General features: G+C 39.7%; 2 protein-coding genes across 2 annotated transcripts; one reads left to right on the forward strand and one right to left on the reverse strand.

The window, feature by feature from the left end:
- The first annotated feature begins 1,124 nt into the window (after positions 1-1,124).
- Positions 1,125-4,461, forward strand: LOC135208295 (trichohyalin-like). Its single transcript, XM_064240397.1, has 2 exons — positions 1,125-3,683; positions 4,210-4,461. The coding sequence occupies exons 1-2, from the start codon at positions 1,125-1,127 to the stop codon at positions 4,459-4,461; spliced, it is 2,811 nt and encodes a 936-aa protein (XP_064096467.1).
- A 3,093-nt stretch (positions 4,462-7,554) lies between these two features.
- On the reverse strand, positions 7,555-14,618 carry LOC135208459 (ciliogenesis and planar polarity effector 2-like). The gene is made up of 4 exons (XM_064240658.1): positions 14,492-14,618; positions 12,209-12,306; positions 9,996-10,132; positions 7,555-9,064 (listed from the first exon to the last, which is right to left on the reverse strand). The coding sequence occupies exons 2-4, from the start codon at positions 12,248-12,250 to the stop codon at positions 8,875-8,877; spliced, it is 369 nt and encodes a 122-aa protein (XP_064096728.1). The 5' UTR covers positions 12,251-12,306; positions 14,492-14,618; the 3' UTR covers positions 7,555-8,874.
- Between the last annotated feature and the right edge of the window lie 3,746 nt (positions 14,619-18,364).

The raw sequence follows: 18,364 nt of genomic DNA on the forward strand, positions 1-18,364 counted from the left end.
AAAGAAATAATAAAGCCATCAGACGCAGAGTAGAACAGAGCAGAGAGAGAGAGAGTACCTTAGCACTTTTGTAAATTTAATACGCACGTTCAGGGTGCTGTGCAAAGTGTGTGTTTGTGTGCATGTAGCATGTATGGACACACGACTGCTTGCAGAGAGAAAGAGAGAGAGAGAGAAACTGATGGTCAGGAAAGAGGAGATGTATATAAGTCCTTTAATAATTATTTATTCATGGTTCAAAATTATTATGCATGAAATGAAAGGGAATCTTTTGGATTAACTATATATAATATATATATATATATATATATATATATATAAATATAATATATATATATATATATATATATATATATATATCATATATATATATATATATATATATATATATATATATATATATATATATATATATATGTGTGTGTGTGTGTGTGTGTTAGTGTATTTCTAACAATTCCTGGACGTTGATTTGTGAGAAGTATTGAAAGGTTTACGCAAAAGTCGAAAGCTTGTTTATTTATTTTTTGTTTAATTACTCGCCCCTTATGAAGCGGTGGCTATAGATATATTATTTGTAAAAATGTACATAAGGACATTCCATTGGGTTTCAGTTTTATCGTATATCATATTTGTGTCTCCTCTGTTAAAGAAAAATTTTGTGAATAGTGGAAAAATTCGAAGCTATCTGAATTTTCAGTCTACATCTCTTGACTTCAAACAGTATTAAGTATTTGATTTCTCCTCCAATAAGACTCCTCATGTAGTGGGGCTTCATTTCCACACTCATCAAGGCTTCTTGCTGCTGCTTCGAGAACAAAAACGGCTTCAAAAGTTTGATGCGCCTCCTGGGGTCAACGCAGAGCTGAGAAAGTCTTCAGAGTGGTTCATTATTCCTAATTCGTATTATGAATTCCAAAGAAAGGAGGAAAGCACCGTCTGGAGTCGATCGAGGAGTCAAATCTAGTTCTGGATCCTGAAGAATTGTTTGAAGCTCAAGTGGAAGATTTAAAGACTAAGCTTAGCTCGAGGCTCTTTTACTGTATGCTATGAATATGGCCTCATTGTACAACTTATTGTTAACTTTTGTTGGACTAGTTGCTAGCTGGAAGCCCGCTACTAGGATTATGGAGGAACCAGTTTCCTATTATACTATTGTACCAGACTCTGATTTCGACATTGATATCGTCATAACGAAGATACCGAAACAGAGCCCGGTTTGGAATTTTGACTGGACAACAGGAGTGACTGTAGCCGCTGCTGCTGGTTGCGGCATTGCTGCTTCTGTTGGTTTATTCGCTTATAACAAGTACAAGAATCTGAAGAAACAGTTGAAACGGACGGAACAACAATTCGAAAAGGAGAATGAAAACGCTTTTGCAGAAAACAGGAAATTACGAGAGTTGCTGGACGAAAGACAGATTGCACTCCAAGAGGCTGAAGCAAGGATGGATAAACTTGTAGCTGAAAATGAAGAGGAGATCCTCAAAAGGGACGAACTGATAGAAGAACTGAAACTGGAAAAGGAAGAAATCAATGACCAGCTTGAGGAAGTTCTTCTACAGAGAGAGGAGATGGAGACCTTACTTGACGAGGAGCGAGAAAGAGGGAACGAAAAGGACTGGCATATCGAAGAATTATTAAATGCAGAAGGAATTCTGCAACGAGAACAACAGGAGCTGAGTGACGAGCTAGAGAAAGCTCTCCTTCACGGGAATGAGATGGAGACTTTACTTGAAGAAGAACGAGAAAGATGGGCTCAAAAAGACTGTGAAATCGTATTATTGAACAATTCAATATGGATTCTGAAACGGGACCAACAGGAACTGAACGACAAGCTAGAGAAAGCTCTCCTTCACGGGAATGAGATGGAGACTTTACTGGAAGAAGAACGAGAAAGATGGGCTCAAAAGGACTGTGAAATTGTATTATTAAACAATTCAATATGGATTCTGAAACGGGACCAACAGGAACTGAACGACAAGCTTGAGAAAGCTCTCATTCACGGGAAGGAGTTAGAAACTTTACTTGAAGAGGAGCGAGAAAGAGGAACCGAAAAGGACTGTGAAATCGAATTATTATTAAATGCAGAAGGAATTCTGCAACAAGAACAACAGGACCTGAACGACAAGCTTGAGAAAGCTCTCCTTCACGGGAAGGAGATGGAGACCTTACTTGAAGAGGAACGAGAGCGAGGGACCGAAAAGAACTGTCATATCGAAGAATTATTAAATGCAGAACGGATTCTGCAACGAGAACAACAGGACCTGAGCGACAAGCTAGAGAAAGCTCTCCTTCACGGGAATGAGATGGAGACTTTACTTGAAGAGGAACGAGAAAGATGGGCTCTCAAGGACTGTGAAATCGTATTATTGAACAATTCAATATGGATTCTGAAACGGGACCAACAGGAACTGAACGACAAGCTAGAAAAAGCTCTCCTTCACGGCAATGAGATGGAGACTTTACTGGAAGAGGAACGAGAAAGAGGGGCTCAAAAGGACCGTCAAATCGAAGACTTATTAGATGCAGAGCGAATTCTGCAATTACAACAGCAAGAACTGAATAACATAAATGCAAAGGAAAAAGAGAGATTGTTGGAGGAAAGGAAGGAGGTAGAGATTCAGCTGAGTAATTGCTTTAGGCTCATAGAGGAAAATGCGGAAAATTACGAAGGGGAGATCACAAGAAGGGAAATTATGATAGAAAGTTACCGCAACAAGCTCGAGGTTGCTCTCCAACGCGAGAAGAATTTGGAGAGCTTGTTGGACGAAGCAAAAGAAAAGGAAAGAAACAAGGATAGATATATAAGAGAATTATCACTCGGAGTTGAGAAGCTGAACAGTGAAATTCATATGTTGGAACAAAAATTGGCGAGCGCCCGGAAAGAACGTGAGATGAGAGATCTTGAGATGGTGCAAAGAGAAAAAGAACAAATCGAAATTAGCTTATACTGGAAGCAGAAGTTTGAGGAAAGTAATAACGAAGTGAAGATCTCGGGACAACGTGAAAAAGACCTCCGAGAAAAAGTGAAGGATTGCGAGAAAGAACTGGAAAATGCAGCCATTCTAGCAAAGTCGTTGGAAAATAAGGTCAGACTTTTGGAAGATCAGTTAAAGGAAAACTATATAATATTGAAGGATAAAGAGGAAGAGAACAGTGAAAAAGACAGCGAAATAAAGAGGCTGCTGGAGCAGGAGAGAAATCTGCAGGCTAACTTAGAAATTGCTCTGGTCAAGGAACAAGGCTTGAAACGCACGTTACAATGTGCACAAGAGGAGGTCCTCTCTTTGCAGAAGAAGGAAAGTGAAAACTGGCAGGAAATTCAACAGCTGCTAGAAGAATGCGAAATGTTGAAGGAAAAATGTCAGTTGCAAGAAGATTTTATCCTTAAAGAAGAAAAACGTGTCAGAGAGCAGCGAAGACTACAACAAGAAACCTTGAGAAATGAAGATAAATATATGTTGATGACACTTCTACATGGAATTGCCGAGAGGAATTTCCATCTTGAACGCATTGCAGATGAGCATGGAAACGAAAATGAGAGAGACAAGGAGCTGTTTGATCACATGCTGAAAAGAAAAGAAGAGCAGTTCTGCATGGCCCAACAGGAGAAGAACTATTACTTGAAAGAATGGGGTGACTTAACCCAGGTGTTGGAAGATTTAATATGTGAAAATGAAAGAGTGAAAATGAAATGATAATACTCGATGAAATCGCCCCAAGGGATGTTTGAATAAAAACGTGAAAGTTAAAACTTATGGGGATGAGGACAAATTTGATGATACATCTGCTGGAGAATCTCAAGGGGAAACAAATGATGGCCCATTGGACGAGATGGATGATGCAAAGTTTTGGTGAAGAATCAGAAGATGAATGGGATGATGATTCTTTTGAGGAGCCTGAGAATGAAGGAACCTAATGAGATATGAAATGGAGAACACGCAAAAAAAACAGGAGGCAATTTCCCAGGATAAAGAGCTAAGATGGTGGTCCCCCAGGAAAAAAAAGCTGGGGAGACAAATACTCAGAAAACAAACCTGGGGAGATAAACCCCAAGAAAAAAAAAAGCTTGGAAGGCGAGCATGAAAATCGCTGTCTGCCAGTGTCCCTGGCGAGTAAACCAGTTAGGAATCTCCATCTGCTGGCAGTGATCTTCCTATCACCACCCCTTCCATATCCCCCCCCACCAACTCTTCAGTGCTTGCATAGGTGCAACAGTTGGTTGCACCATCCCCCCGTGTGAGTATTGGAGATTGTGCTGGTGAGGGTGGTAATACTGGGAAGATCACTGCTAGTGGATGGAGGCTCCTGATTGGTTTGCTCCCCAAAGGACAGTTACTGATGATACCTCCAGGAAGTCCTACACATCAGGAGGCAGAAGCCCAGTCTAAATACCATGCAAGAGACTCCTTTCCTCTTGGTGTCAGTATGAATGGCACTGCCCACCAGCATCCCTGGTAAGCGAGGAAATCAGGAGACTCCATCCACTGGCAGCGATCTAATCGGCACCATCGCCCCCACTTCCTTCCCCCCCTTCTCCATGCTTTCATAGGTGCAACAGATGGTTGCACCATCCCCCATGTGAGCATTGGAGATTGAGGTGGTGGGGGTGATGGTACTGGGAAGATCGCTGCCAGTGGACGGATTCTCCTGATTTCCTCGCTCACCAGGGATGCTGGCAGGCGGTGCCATCCATACCGACATCTGGAGGAAGGGAGTCTCTTGCATGGTATTTAGACAGGGCTTCTCCCTCCTAATGTGTAGGACCTCCTGGAGGTATCGGCAGTAACTGTCCTTCGGCGAACAAACCCATCAAGAGCCTCCATCGCTGCCAGTGGATAGAGGCTCCTACTGGTTCACTCATCAGGGATGTTGCCAGGCAGCACCCATTGGGAGAAAGAGTGCCTCCTACGAGGTATTTAGACTGGGTTTCTCTCTCCCAATGTGGAAGCGCTTCCATGTGTTTCTACAATAGGATCTCCTGCCATGCTCCTGGAGGATACCGCATATAATAACACCCCAATCCCTCATACCATCTGAATAAAAGATTCGACGTCATCCCTAATATTAAAACCATTTACCATCCAACTGACCATCACTGGCAACCCCTCCAGGAAGCCCTACACATATAGAAAGAGAAGCCCAGTCCAAATACCAGGCAAGAGACTCTCTTCCTCCAGATGTTGGTATGGATGGCACTGCCTGCCAGCATCCCTGATGAGCGAGGAAATCAGGAGACTCCATCCACTGCCAGTGATCTTACCCGCACCATCGCCCCCACCTCGCCTCCCCCCCCCATCTCCAGTGCTTTCATAGGTGCAACAGATGGTTGCACCAACCCCCCAGTGTGAGCATTGGTTGGAGACTGAGGTGGTCAGAGAGGTGGTGCTGGGGAGATCAATGCCAGTGGATGGAGGCTCCTGATTTCCTCGTTTGCCAGGGATGCTGGTAGGCAGTGCCACCCATACCAACATCTGGAGGAAGAGAGTCTCTTGCCTGGTATTTGGACCGGGCTTCTCTTTCCATATGTGTAGGGCTTCCTGGAGGCGTTGCCAGTGATGGTCAGTTGGATGGTAAATGATTTTAATATTAGGGATGACGTCAAACCTTTTATTCAGATGGTATGATTGGTTGGGGTGTTATTATATGCGGTCTCCAGGAGCATGGCAGGAGATCCTCTTGGAGAAACATATATCAGCCCTCCCACATTGGGAGAGAGAAACTGACATCTGGAGGGAGTCTTGCATGATATTTAGACTTGGCTTCTCCCTCCTGATGTGTAGGACTTCCTGGAGGTATCGGTAGTAACTGTCCTTTGGCGAACAAACCCATCAAGAGCCTCCATCGCTGTCAGTGGATGGAGGCTCCAAGGATGTTGCCAGGCAGCACCTATCGTGCTGTCATTGGGAGAAAGAGCGCCTCCTACAAGGTATTTAGACTAGGTTTCTCTCTCCCAATGTGGGAGGGCTGACATATGTTTCTCCAAGAGGATCTCCTGCCATGTTCCTGGAGGGCATCGCATATAATAACACCCCAACCAATCATACCATCTGAATAAAAGATTTGACGTCATCCCCAATATTAAAATCATTTACCATCCAATTGACCATCACTGCAACGCCTCCAGGAAGCCCTACACATTTGGAAAGACAAGCCCAATCAAAATACCACGTAAGAGACTCTCTTCCTCCAGATGTTGGTATGGGTGGCACTGCCTACCAGCATCCCTGGCAAACGAGGAAATCAGGAGCCTCCGTCCACTGGCATTGATCTCCCCAATGCTCACACTGGGGGGTTAGTGCAACCATCTGTTGCACCTATGAAAGCACTGGAGATGGGGGGGGGGGGGGGGGGGGGGGGGGGGGGGGGGGGGGGGGGGCGATGGTGTGGGTAAGATCACTGGCAGTGGATGGAGTCTCCTGATTTCCTCGCTCATCAGGGATGCTGGCAGGCAGTGCCATCCATACCAACATCTGGAGGAAGGGAGTCTCTTGCCTGGTATTTGGACTGGGCTTCCCTTTCCATATGTGTAGGGCTTCCTGGAGGCATGACCCGTGATGGTCAGATGTATGGTCAATGATTTCAATATTAGGGATGACATCATATCTTTTATTCAGATGGTATGAGTCGTTGGGGTGTTATTATATGAGGCGCCCTCCAGGAGCATGGCAGGAGATCCTCTTGGAGAAAACATGGAAGCCCTTCCACATTGGGAGAGAGAAACCCAGTCTAAATATCTCGCAGGAGACGCTCTTTCTCCTAATGACGGCACAATGGGTGCTGCCTGGCAACATCCCTGGTGAGCGAACCAGTAGGAGCCTCCATTCATTGGCAGCAATCTTCCTAGCATCACCAACCTCACCACTCAATCTCCAACGGTAATGTAAGTGCAAGGGAGAACGGAGTGGCGGTGCTAGGAAGACTGCTGCCAGTGGATGGAGGCTCCTTATTGGTCCACTCTCGCCAGATTTGCTCCCAGGCCAAGTTCATTGTGCTGACATCAGGAGGAAGTCTCCTGTGTGATATTGAGACTGGGTTTCTCTCTCCCATTGTGTAGGGCTTTCATGTGGTTCTCCAAGAGTATTTGCTGCTATGCTATGCTTAGGAAGGTGCTGCAAGTAATCAATATAAAATGTTTAACGTATGCTTTATTTATCGTTACTCAAAAAATTAATTGCCCACAATATATTTTTATTAGGCTGGTTGTCCATGACCAGAAACGAGTTGAGGACTGCCATGGGTGGTGCTAAATGTTTTAGCAGCGTCCATTCTTGGTCCATTTTGGTCTCCTCTTACTTGGCTGTCCAACTTCTTTAAGTTGTCTAACCCCAATTCATTTTCTTATTTTTTTCGAGGAATCATCATTCAGGAGAGCTCTGAGTCTAAAAAATGGACTCAGTGGTCTCGTTAAAGGGTTCCGTAGTTCATTTCTGTTCACTGGAAAGTACACTAGATTGTGAAGCAGGTACTGAGATGGCAGCAAGGTAAATAATATTAGCAGCATGGATAAAATGGAAAGAACTTGTATGGTTACTGGTAAATAAAAAAAATCCCTGTATCTAATTTGCAAAACTCTATGTATAATGCATACATGAAGCCTGTAATATTCTACACAGCAGAATCACAGAATACAGATTTTGAATATTTATGACTAAAATATATAACAAAATACACCAAGATCTCTGAAATAGATGGTATGATTATATAATGAGGTGAGGGGAGGGGACAGTTGGTCAGGAAATTGGCAGATATAATAGGAGTACGAAAAATGCCAGTAGGAAGGCTTAGAAGAGAAGGTAAAAATGAAGCTCTAAATCAGGGAGGAATTCAGGTAGAATGCACAAGAGATATACGATAGCAGAGAGGACTTACTTCACATCCAGCACTGTAAAGGGAAAATCTTATGTACAAATGTTAATGATAACAGTACTACAGTGCAGACTAGATTTGGTCAAAGTATCATTCATAATTAGCATACAACAGAAGTCTTTTGTTTATCAATCTTGATAGTCATTTCTGACTATGAGTTTTCACATCCCATACACATTTTCCTAGTTATGACAGACGGATATGGAATGTTTAATGTCAAAACCCATGCACAGGTTCTACTGTTAGGAAAAGAACCATTAGTTTCATGTATTGCTTAATGCTTACACTGAGCCCCAAAATGTTTTGGGATGTCTAAATTGTTGTCTAACCTCTGTATGCAAAACTAATTGGCTAGTTCCTGAAAATCTCAATACACATATACACAATTATGTGAAAAGGGAACACTTTCATACTGGTAACTTATCTGCTAGTTACTTCACTCTGTACCTAGCAAATGAAATATTCAAATAAGTACTTTAAAGTTGGCAAATGCCAGTTTTTCATTTGAATTTTGCACATTTTCAGAAATAATTATATAATCTCTAGCACAGCTTTTATTTATGTCATAAATATCTGTACATCATTTTGCAAGTCACAATCTGATCTGCATAAGGGTTAGTTAGTTGGCTCCCAAGTCCTCGGTTATTATGCTATAGCTGCTGTTCTTTCGTATTCATTGTAGTTGTTTCAGAAACCGAGAGCACGTTGATCTTTCTTTTAATTGTTTCTATAGGACATTGCGACTGTTATCCATAAAATACAAATCTACAGTAAATACTTCCATACCAAAGAAGTCAAGTGATACATTAAACTGCGCATTTATTGTTTCCTGGAAAGCAAAGTCAGTAAACAACATAACTACACCTAAAAGTGATACTATTAGAGTACAATGAAAATCTGATTCAAAAGAAAAGAGGAAGGCTCTCCCACATTCAGTGACACAACCTGCTGCACTTAGTTGCCTATACTTACAAAAAAAACCCTTTTTTTTATAAAGTGTATGGCTTAATGGGGAGTAATTCTTGATCCTGATACTATAGCCGTTTGCAGAAAATCCATAACAGGGGCTAAGCTAGATTTTTCGTCAGTGATCGTCTGGAACTGGCGACCATTTTTCAAGACTGGTATAACATGCGTTGCTTCAAAGGATTCTAGCTCCATCTCAGTGACTTCGCGAATTGCAAACTGCTCGCACCTTTCAGAAAAAGAAATCAACAATTAAAAGACTGTACCTAATAAAAAAAAGCTAAATAATGTATTTTCTAATTTTCTATATTTATGCCATTTTTTTTACAGCATCTGTTTCTGGTGAGCAAATCCTAGAGGACAGTCTGCAGGCCAATAAGATCCATTCAAAAGTGGCCTCGCAAATCAGTAGGTGATGTGCCATCTGAATCCTTTACAGCAAAAATCACTTTGAGGCTTGGGTGACCTAAACCCCTTACCAGTACCCAGCAAGATAAAGATATAGTCCTTCTTATGATATACCAAACTCTGCTTACTACATGTCACCTTACTAAACCACTTTCATTTCCTTAATTCACAGATTCTTCTGGAAAATAAAACAACTGAGTTGGCACATGAGTGCGAGGCCCTTTATTCCCAGTGGATCACTAAATCACTTACTGTGTCTGCTAACTGCCTTTCAGACTTCAGGAATATTTCAAAGTCAGTGTGCCGTATCTATTTGTCAGTTGAATTCCATTACTTGTAATAATCTCATGAACTTTTTTTTCATCATTTGCACTTTATCATGAAGGAATTATGCTCCAGTAAACCTAGCTTCTGCTATATTCAGTTCCATTCCCTTTCATTCTGCAGTGCTAAGATATTGACTTATTGTGACTTATAAAATGGTTTAGGTTTGTTTAGTAATGGCATGACAGTCATTACTGTTCACTGTGTAAGTTTTAGTGCCTTGCTAGTAATGAGCTGATAACAAGTTGGTTTCTGTTTTGGTGTCTGTCACCAAAGTGTTTTCCACCAACTGATTTTGATATATCTAATTAATGTACCGTAAAATACAATAGCATTTAAAGCCAAGTGATATTCCATTGTTTTCATAATAAACCCTATCAAGCATATAATGGACTGACTTCTGAGTCTTGCCCAAGTACGGTTCTTACCTTGTCGTTATTCCAATAACCACTCCACGGTCATTGGCCTGAGACACAGCGGCTAGCATGTGAGATAGGTCTAGCCAGCCTTCTTGGCTAGTCTGAGAAAATAACATCAGCACTGCCTCTACACCTTCTCTACAAGCCTGAAAAATTTTAATGTATGAAAGTAGTTCTTTTGACTGACTGGGAAATAAGGTTATAAGTATACGAGATAATTTTTCCATCTGTATGAATTCATTTGTCAATTTTAAGGCATCTGTTTCAACCTTTGACGAAAAAGTTAATGAGGAGTTTCTATATAAATGTACACTTTCTTTCATCTTACTTTAAATTTTCAGCTGAAAACCTTTATGGACAGTAAACGAACTAGAAACCTTAGAGGGTTCTAAAGGGAAATCAGCCTGCAGAGAAAGAGACAAGATGTGGGAGAGTGATGGACAAACCAATGTTAGGGAACAGAAAATAATATTGATACACCTGAAACTCACGTGACGCCAGCAGAGAGCAGGAGAGGATTTGCTCCTCCTTCAAATATTTGGAGATCAGAGGATTGCATAACTGCACTAGGTGAACTACTCCACATTTTAGTTGTAGCCAGGATAAAACTCTTAGCAAACTGAGTAGTGTTAAACCTAATTATGCTTTTTCTACCTAAAAGTACTTTAAACGGCTTTAAAATCATAGTATACTCTTTATATTACTTTTTTAACTTTCACGCAAAAAACTGATAAATTGGAGTTGGAAAATTATGAAATGTTGAGCATAAGTGACCAAATCATAAAAATGCAACTTCCCAGTATTTATACACTTGTAATGAATGCTTCCAAAAGGCCTAAATCACACTATCTTTGTATGGTCACCCAGCCCCCAGCCACCGCCCCCCTCCCCCCCAAAAAAAACAAAAAACAAATATACAATCAAATGGGAAGAGCTTTTTAGTTTCTTACCGGTAACATATGATTGTAACATTTAACGCTCGCTTCTCCAGCTTCCCAAATCTCTAGACGAAAAGTATTATGTAAAATTGTCATTAGTCACTCCGTGATACGTAGACCCTTGCAGTCGGGAGTACAAACCTTAATAAACTTTTAAAATGAGCCGGTTGGGGAAATGAGGTTATACTCTGTCGCTTTCATGAATAAAATTAGTAAATTGCAAAAGATAATCCAGTCTCTATTATTTAACCTCTAAAGTGCTATATTTATCCCTAATTATTATTGGCGTATTGCAAATACGTTTGTAATTCTAGCTGTTCGTTTAGCGTAACCCCCGCCCTTTTATGTAATGCCAGAACTGAAGTCGTGAACTTCCTACCAAAGTTTTTATTACTGTTATTAATACTTCTTATTTAGATGTTAATATCTGAACCATTTAAATTTTTTTTTTATACAGTCTTCATTTTATGAAACTGAAAATTTTCTATGACTTTAGTATGATACAGCACAATAGTTTTTCCTTTAAATATCTGTGATTCTCAGAGTAATAATAGATGGCGCCGTGGTTCTGTTTTTTAGAGAAAATGTCCAGTTGTGAGTAATAATTCTCCTCGGCATCCATTGATAGCCCAAGGCAATATGTAACTACAGAATGATAGTAATGACTTTGGTTAATAATACTTACACTAGTTCGGGAACAATACATGGAAAACTTTTTTTACGTTAAAATTATTAAATCTATGAACTCATCAAACAAAGATTCTATGAAATAATATTCAAACTTGAATAATAACTGCTTATGTATCAATACTTTCAAGCTTGTAATGTTCATGATTCCCAAAACAGATCATAATATTTAATGAATTTTTAATTTTAATTCCTTATGAAATGAATAGGATATTGCTTTCTCCAGTTCTCTGTTCAGTAATCATATGACAGAGGGTCGAGACACCAAGTCGCTACAATAGGGATGTTTCATGTCGCCCACAATTTATTTGGACAGGACAAAGGTGACTTCCTTCCGCATACATTCATAGAGAGCGATGCCATAAAAGAAATACGTATCATTAAACAAGGTACAACCAACTACAGACTCCAAGTCCTCAACAAAGGGACTTTTCATGACAGCATCAACTGGGCTGGATCAAGGGACCCTTCTAAACACTTTTACATGGAGCAATTGCAGGAAAGGCTGTCCCCAATTTGGATGACACACACTCATATATCCTATACCTTTGAAAAAACAGAGCAAAAGCGCAGGAGACAGGAAGTCGATCGACTTACCGTCAGGTCAACACCGCCCCTGTCTCTCAGGGCTGGACACATTTTTCAATGCATCGTGACGTAGCCAGTCTCGGTTTTCCTCACCCTTAGGATGTTGCCTAAAGGAAGAAGGAAAATAATGAATAGAATTTAAACTGATAATATTTTCCGTGACAAATATATAACTGATGTTATGGCAAACTATAATAATAAACAATAATATATGAGCATGCAATGATTCTAGATTCGTATCAGGCACCAACGAAAGAGAGAGAGAGAGAGAGAGATCCACCCCAGAGGCCAGCCTCTTACCTGTGCTTATTATGAAAGTATAAGCCTCACCTGTGTGGGGTACACTGACTAGCGTGAATGTATGTTATTATTGCCTTTACCTGTTTTTTTTTTTTTTTTTTTCTTATCCCGACTCTTTAGAGTAGTCGTATTGAAAGGTGTTTATTCTATAGGTTACTGACAAATTCTGTAAGTCATTCCTTATTCAAGTAGTAAGATAGGCAGATAAATTATAAGCACACACACACACATCACCACTATTCTGAGGATGGTTTGAACACTAATGCTTTTGTTAGGTCAGTAGTGAATTAGAATGATGTTACTGGGCTGTAATGGTGGCCTTACGCCGGAACTCACTACTGCTTTTGGAGCTACCCTTAACTGAAGTTTAACCTGAAAAAGAGAAGCTCATGGCAATATAATAAAATAACTTCGTTTAAAACTTTGATATTTTCCTCCTTTCAATGATGTATTACCTTGCCCGAGTAAGTGGTAGCCAAACGTTCCTGCCCGAAGTCAGCTCTCTCTCTCTCTCTCTCTCTCTCTCTCTCTCTCTCTCTCTCTCTCTCTCTCTCTCTCTCTCCCTGTGGTCATTAAGGTCATTACAGGAAATATTTCATTTTTTATCTATACAAAATATAAAATTTGTATAAATATAATACATATTCCTCTAATGAGGAATATGCATAGAAGTTTGCAATGTCTCAATATCCTTGCAATACGGAAATGGATGTAAACAATAGAAATGCAATACATAGCAGCAACCTAATCATGATGGTTCCTGAGAGCAAACCAACTATTCCTTTTTGGAATAAAATGCAGACTAATGTTCTCCTATGCATGGAAATTTGTAATATATTGCAATTTCCTTGCAATAAGTAAAGTTTCCAGCAAAGGGAGCAAAGGATTAGATAGGGGAAGGCACTTCTCTTTCCGTTAAAAGCGACAAATATTTATTCCGTAAATTGAAAGTAACATGCAAAGAAACTGGATGCATAGAAAAAGTGAAATAATAAAGTTATAGCAAGCAAAAACTTACATTTTGGTACATTTCGACGACTGCAAACTTTTACCTAAATCACTGGAATGTTGAACGAAAAATATGGAGGATCCGCAGAGGTACTAAGTCCACTATTGCCGAATCTCTCATTTTACAGCATGCTGTAAGGACCAGGTTACAGTTGGCAGTGGCTCCACAAAGAGAATTCTTTATCCTTAGACCGTCTTCACCCAGCGTAAACGTATCCATATTTTATGTTTAATGAAATCTTTTATGTGACCTTCACAGACCACTGAAGGCCACCCATAGATAAAGCTGAAAACTGTTAGCGAGCCGCTGGTTCGGTAACTAACCTAAAGTTTATGTACAAAATGGGCGCCGTGTTTAGTACCAGACCCTCCGGGGATATTTTAAAAGCATAGGTTAACATAAGACGGCAAATATAAACAAATACAAAAGACATCACCATCACCAAAATCAGCTAAAGGTGGTCAAACTTTTGGGTGACGACTGGCAGTTTTATCTACTCATGTATACCCAGGGGGTCCAAGGACCCCAGGTTAAGAATCCTTAAGATGGTCGATCAATAGACCTATTATTTTCCTTCACGGTGGGTCTTCGATTAAAATCAGGGTTTCCCATTTAAAACCTAAATTCATTTTCTGTGACTACTATAGATTACGTTTTCTATAATACTGTTGCAGGACATACACTAAAGATTAATTTACAGTCGGCAACTCATTCCATTGTTTAAATTCTATTGAGTCTACCACCTTGCCTATGACCACTTCTACTAATAATGACTATGTGAGGGTAAGCTGATCACCTATGGTAACCTAACTGTTTGTCCTAACTGATCTATGCGGGCTTCGGCAAGTTGTTGCCAATGATTTTCTGCCTTGAGGTAGCTTACTTTTAACCTACCTTCTGCTACTGATTACTTCTTCTTCTGTCGTGATTTCCTATCGTTGCTGCCTAACATTGCTAGTTTTAAACGGATAGCCGTTACTTACCTAAAATGGTAGAGGTGTTTGCTGTTAGTTCGTATTACATAAAATTGTTGCCAATTTATCCTGGACGGAGGTCGGTAGAAAGAGACGATCTTCCTTTTATATGGTTACTGATAAGTGGATATTGCAGCAAGAGATATAAACAAAGGGAAATGATAGCAATATATTACAAAACATATGAGCATCTGACACTATGATATAATAAGGAATCAGATCTCCTTGACTGAGGTGGAACTAACACAATCTGCAACGTAGTTGAAATAAGAATCCATAAAAAAAAATTGCAACATTATATGGTACGAAGATTTCCCACGGTAACGTGTTACGTAAGATCTCTTGTACTTATATATGAGACACACATAAGACTGAGACACCCCAAAGTTTTATGTAACCAAACAAAACTGCTGAAGAGCCAAAACAAAATGAGGAAAATTAGCTTCAATGCCAAAGTGGTGTAAAAAATATTTGCCGGGTTAGCACTGATTGAAGACAGTACACTGAGGGTAAGACCTCATCTCGACTGTATGACAGCGAAAAAGTGGAATTAGCTCAGCCATAATAGCATTTAGCCAAGCTTTTGTATATAATTCAGGGAGCTCCACGTAACCTGATTTTATGGAATATGAATTTGGCTGTGATTTTGGGGAAACTACCCATAAGGGTTGACAGTAGACAAAAGTAGCCTTCTGGTCTCAGCACGTCCTTTGACATGAGGTTATTAATCCCATGACTTGTCTTTTGATTTCCATCTGGTTGCTTGTACCCATTCACAGCTGGACGTCTGTGATTTAACTTCAGAACTTGGGAGTAGCCAATGCTCCACAACATGGTTTCTCTCTCTCTCTCTCTCTCTCTAGTGGGCACTGGTTTCAGGCAGCATTAGTAATTCGACTTACAGGAAGTCAACCAAAATGAAGATGCAAACGTCATGTTCTCTTAACCATGGATAAGAAAACCACATTCGACTAACCGTCAGGTACTTCACTGATGTAGGTCATCAAACCACACTATTAATATAATACGGTCATTCACCTGTCTTCTCTCAAATCCAAACCTAGATTTCCTCACTGATAAGACAAGGACACTACCGACCACAAGAGTATAATATATTAATATATATATATATATATATATATATATATATATATATATATATATATATACGTATGTATATGAATTTTTATCACATCACCGTGATTCATATGCATTCATAAAGCTACAAATGTCCTTTAATATCAAATTTGCTCTACATCGGAATGAATATATTTTCATATGTTAACCAAAGGGGATTTTTTTTTGTATAATAATTTCGTCCTCTCGTGGATTCGAACCAGCGGACAGACGAAATATCAGGACTTCAATGAAGTTACCTACGCGGCCAACACATATGAAAATATATTAATTCCGAGGGAAGAGCGAATTGGATATTAATGGACATACATGCATACATACATACATACTACATACATACATACATACATACATACATATATATATATATATATATATATATATATATATATATATATATATATATCACTTTGAATAACCATATATAAGTATAAATGTTGTATATATATGTGAGTGTGTGTGTGTGTCCTTTAATATCCAATTTGCTGCTACCTCGGAATTAATATATTTTCATATATGTTGGCCGAGGCGGTAACTCACTGAGGTCCTGATTTCTTGTCTGCTGGATCGAATCTACGAGAGGACGAAATTATGAACTAAAAAAAATTCCCCTTCGGTTAACATACACTAAAATATATTAATTCCGAGGTAGAGTGAATTGTAGGCTATATATATTATAATATATATATGATATAATATATATATATCTATATATATTATATTATATGATATATATATTATATATACTATAGAATATTAGAACTATATAGATATGATAGGGAGAAGAATAATCTTAACAGGAGTTTCCACCTCAGCGCTTAGCTCATATCCTCAGGTCTTCTCCTTCCCAATAACTACATCGCGTGCGCATTGTTCAGCTGCCTAATCGCGTACCTCATTCATCAAAGCAGCAGAGACACGCAGAGGGAGTGGCGAACAAAATAGTATGATTTAATACCTCATGCATCCCTCACCTTAGCAAGTTAAATTACATAAAAAACGATAGCACGTAATCTGACATACGGAATGTCTTAGGTACCTCCAAAAGTGACTTGGTCGACAGCAAGTAAGGTTTCAAACATTCTAATTCCACTTTCGTTGCTTCATCCGGATTTGAGAGGTCAATGACGCCTCCTTCAGGATAGAAAGGTGGGTGAGTGTTATACTTTGTCGTTCAGATTATCGAAGACGAGGATGTCAAATTCAACATTCTTGTCATCGTATCATCCTATGGGTAGTATTACTACTACCCATACAAGAATGACAACCACAATCAGAATATTAGTGCGTCATTTTTTAAATGAAGGAACAGGAATAACTAAAAGGAATGCAAGGTAAAAAAGATGAGCTCGCCAAACCAAATACTCACTTGTCAGCTGAAGAGAAAGAGGTCAGATATAATAATTCGAGGGTTTAACTGCATCTTGTTTGTGAACAATATCGAAATGTAAGATTTGTTGATATACGTAACACTTACTTTGAAATAAGGCTTCCGTTAGCGAGTAAAAATTACACGTGTGTCCTGCATACCGGGTGGCACTGGACCGACTCTCCAAAAGCGAGCCACTCCCAGTCCCAATAATCCCAATCATCAGAGATCAACGGACTGAGATGATGGTATAGCTAATACAACTAACGTCTGCTGCATTAGACATTCGGCAACTTACAGATGTTTGATCTTGTCCACTGTCAATTTCAAGATGTCTCTGAATTATTATTATATTTTTTTCGCGCTTCTGGACGTTTTATGTAGTTCATTTCGGTGTTCTATCTTCGAAATATCTGAGATGATTAAAGGTCGGATTCCGCCACACTTTATAAGAAGCACTGCTAATCTTGAACTTCAAGTATGAGACCAAGGCAAAGTTTAAATTCACCTCTGTTGGGAAATTCGAATGAGGAAGGAAAATGAAACTATTTGAAATCCTGAACAAACTTTTTTTTATTTTTGCGCTGGTCACGTATCACAGTGGCACATTAATCGTATATACTTAATTTAGTGAAAGATAAAAATACTAGTTACAACTTTACATTAAGCCTTCAACCAACAAACATATTTACACCTGTCTAATAAAAATGCCCTTAAGCTACGGTGCACGTACACGAGGATTACGCTTAAAAGCTGCTCTTCTTCCTTCTTATTTTTATGATGAACAGGCCGCATAATGCGAAGCAGCTGGAAGTAATTGATGGTGGAACCAAAGCCGCTTTTCAGCGTAACCCGCGAGACGGCATGATTTCACCTTGCGGTTTTGATGCTACGAAATGAAATCTAAGAACAGGCACTGTGCAAAAAACGACGGATTGAATCCATCATCCTTAATCTACGGTGGAATGTCCTACTATGTCGATGAGTGACTAGACGATATGCATTCAACTGTGTTCGATATCACACGTCCCCTGCATGTGCGCGTGTGGAGGACGCACCACACAGGTATTCACAAAATTATCTGAGTCAAATCCACTGGCAGTCATTTCACCAACGTCTTCCTAGTGGTTGCGCAGATTATTTTTCTACACTACGGGAAAGTGTTCAGTTCCCGATATCGTCAAGAAAGTGCCAATTGATTGCAATTTGCTCCCTACAAATCATGACGCAGTCTTTCTAAATACGCCATGAAACGCTGCAATTTTCGTGCAAGAAGACATGCACAAAGATAACGAAGACTTAGATCCTTAACAACAAAATGGCGTTACCACAAGATTGGCAAAGACTGATATGCCACGGAACCTGTGCACACACTT

This window comes from Macrobrachium nipponense, chromosome 35 (genome assembly GCF_015104395.2).
Source record: "Macrobrachium nipponense isolate FS-2020 chromosome 35, ASM1510439v2, whole genome shotgun sequence".
Classification (NCBI taxonomy): domain Eukaryota; kingdom Metazoa; phylum Arthropoda; class Malacostraca; order Decapoda; family Palaemonidae; genus Macrobrachium; species Macrobrachium nipponense.

Excerpts from the sequence above, each read along its gene's own strand:
- LOC135208295 (XM_064240397.1), top strand. The coding sequence starts at position 1,125 with ATGGAGGAACCAGTTTCCTATTATACTATTGTACCAGACTCTGATTTC. Across the intron at positions 3,684-4,209 it reads TAATATGTGAAAATGAAAGA|GTGCAACAGTTGGTTGCACC; the intron begins GTGAAAATGAAA and ends GTGCTTGCATAG.
- LOC135208459 (XM_064240658.1), bottom strand. The coding sequence starts at position 12,250 with ATGTGTCCAGCCCTGAGAGACAGGGGCGGTGTTGACCTGACG. Across the intron at positions 10,133-12,208 it reads GGGGCGGTGTTGACCTGACG|GCTTGTAGAGAAGGTGTAGA; the intron begins GTAAGTCGATCG and ends AAAATTTTTCAG. Across the intron at positions 9,065-9,995 it reads GTTATTGGAATAACGACAAG|GTGCGAGCAGTTTGCAATTC; the intron begins GTAAGAACCGTA and ends TTTTTCTGAAAG.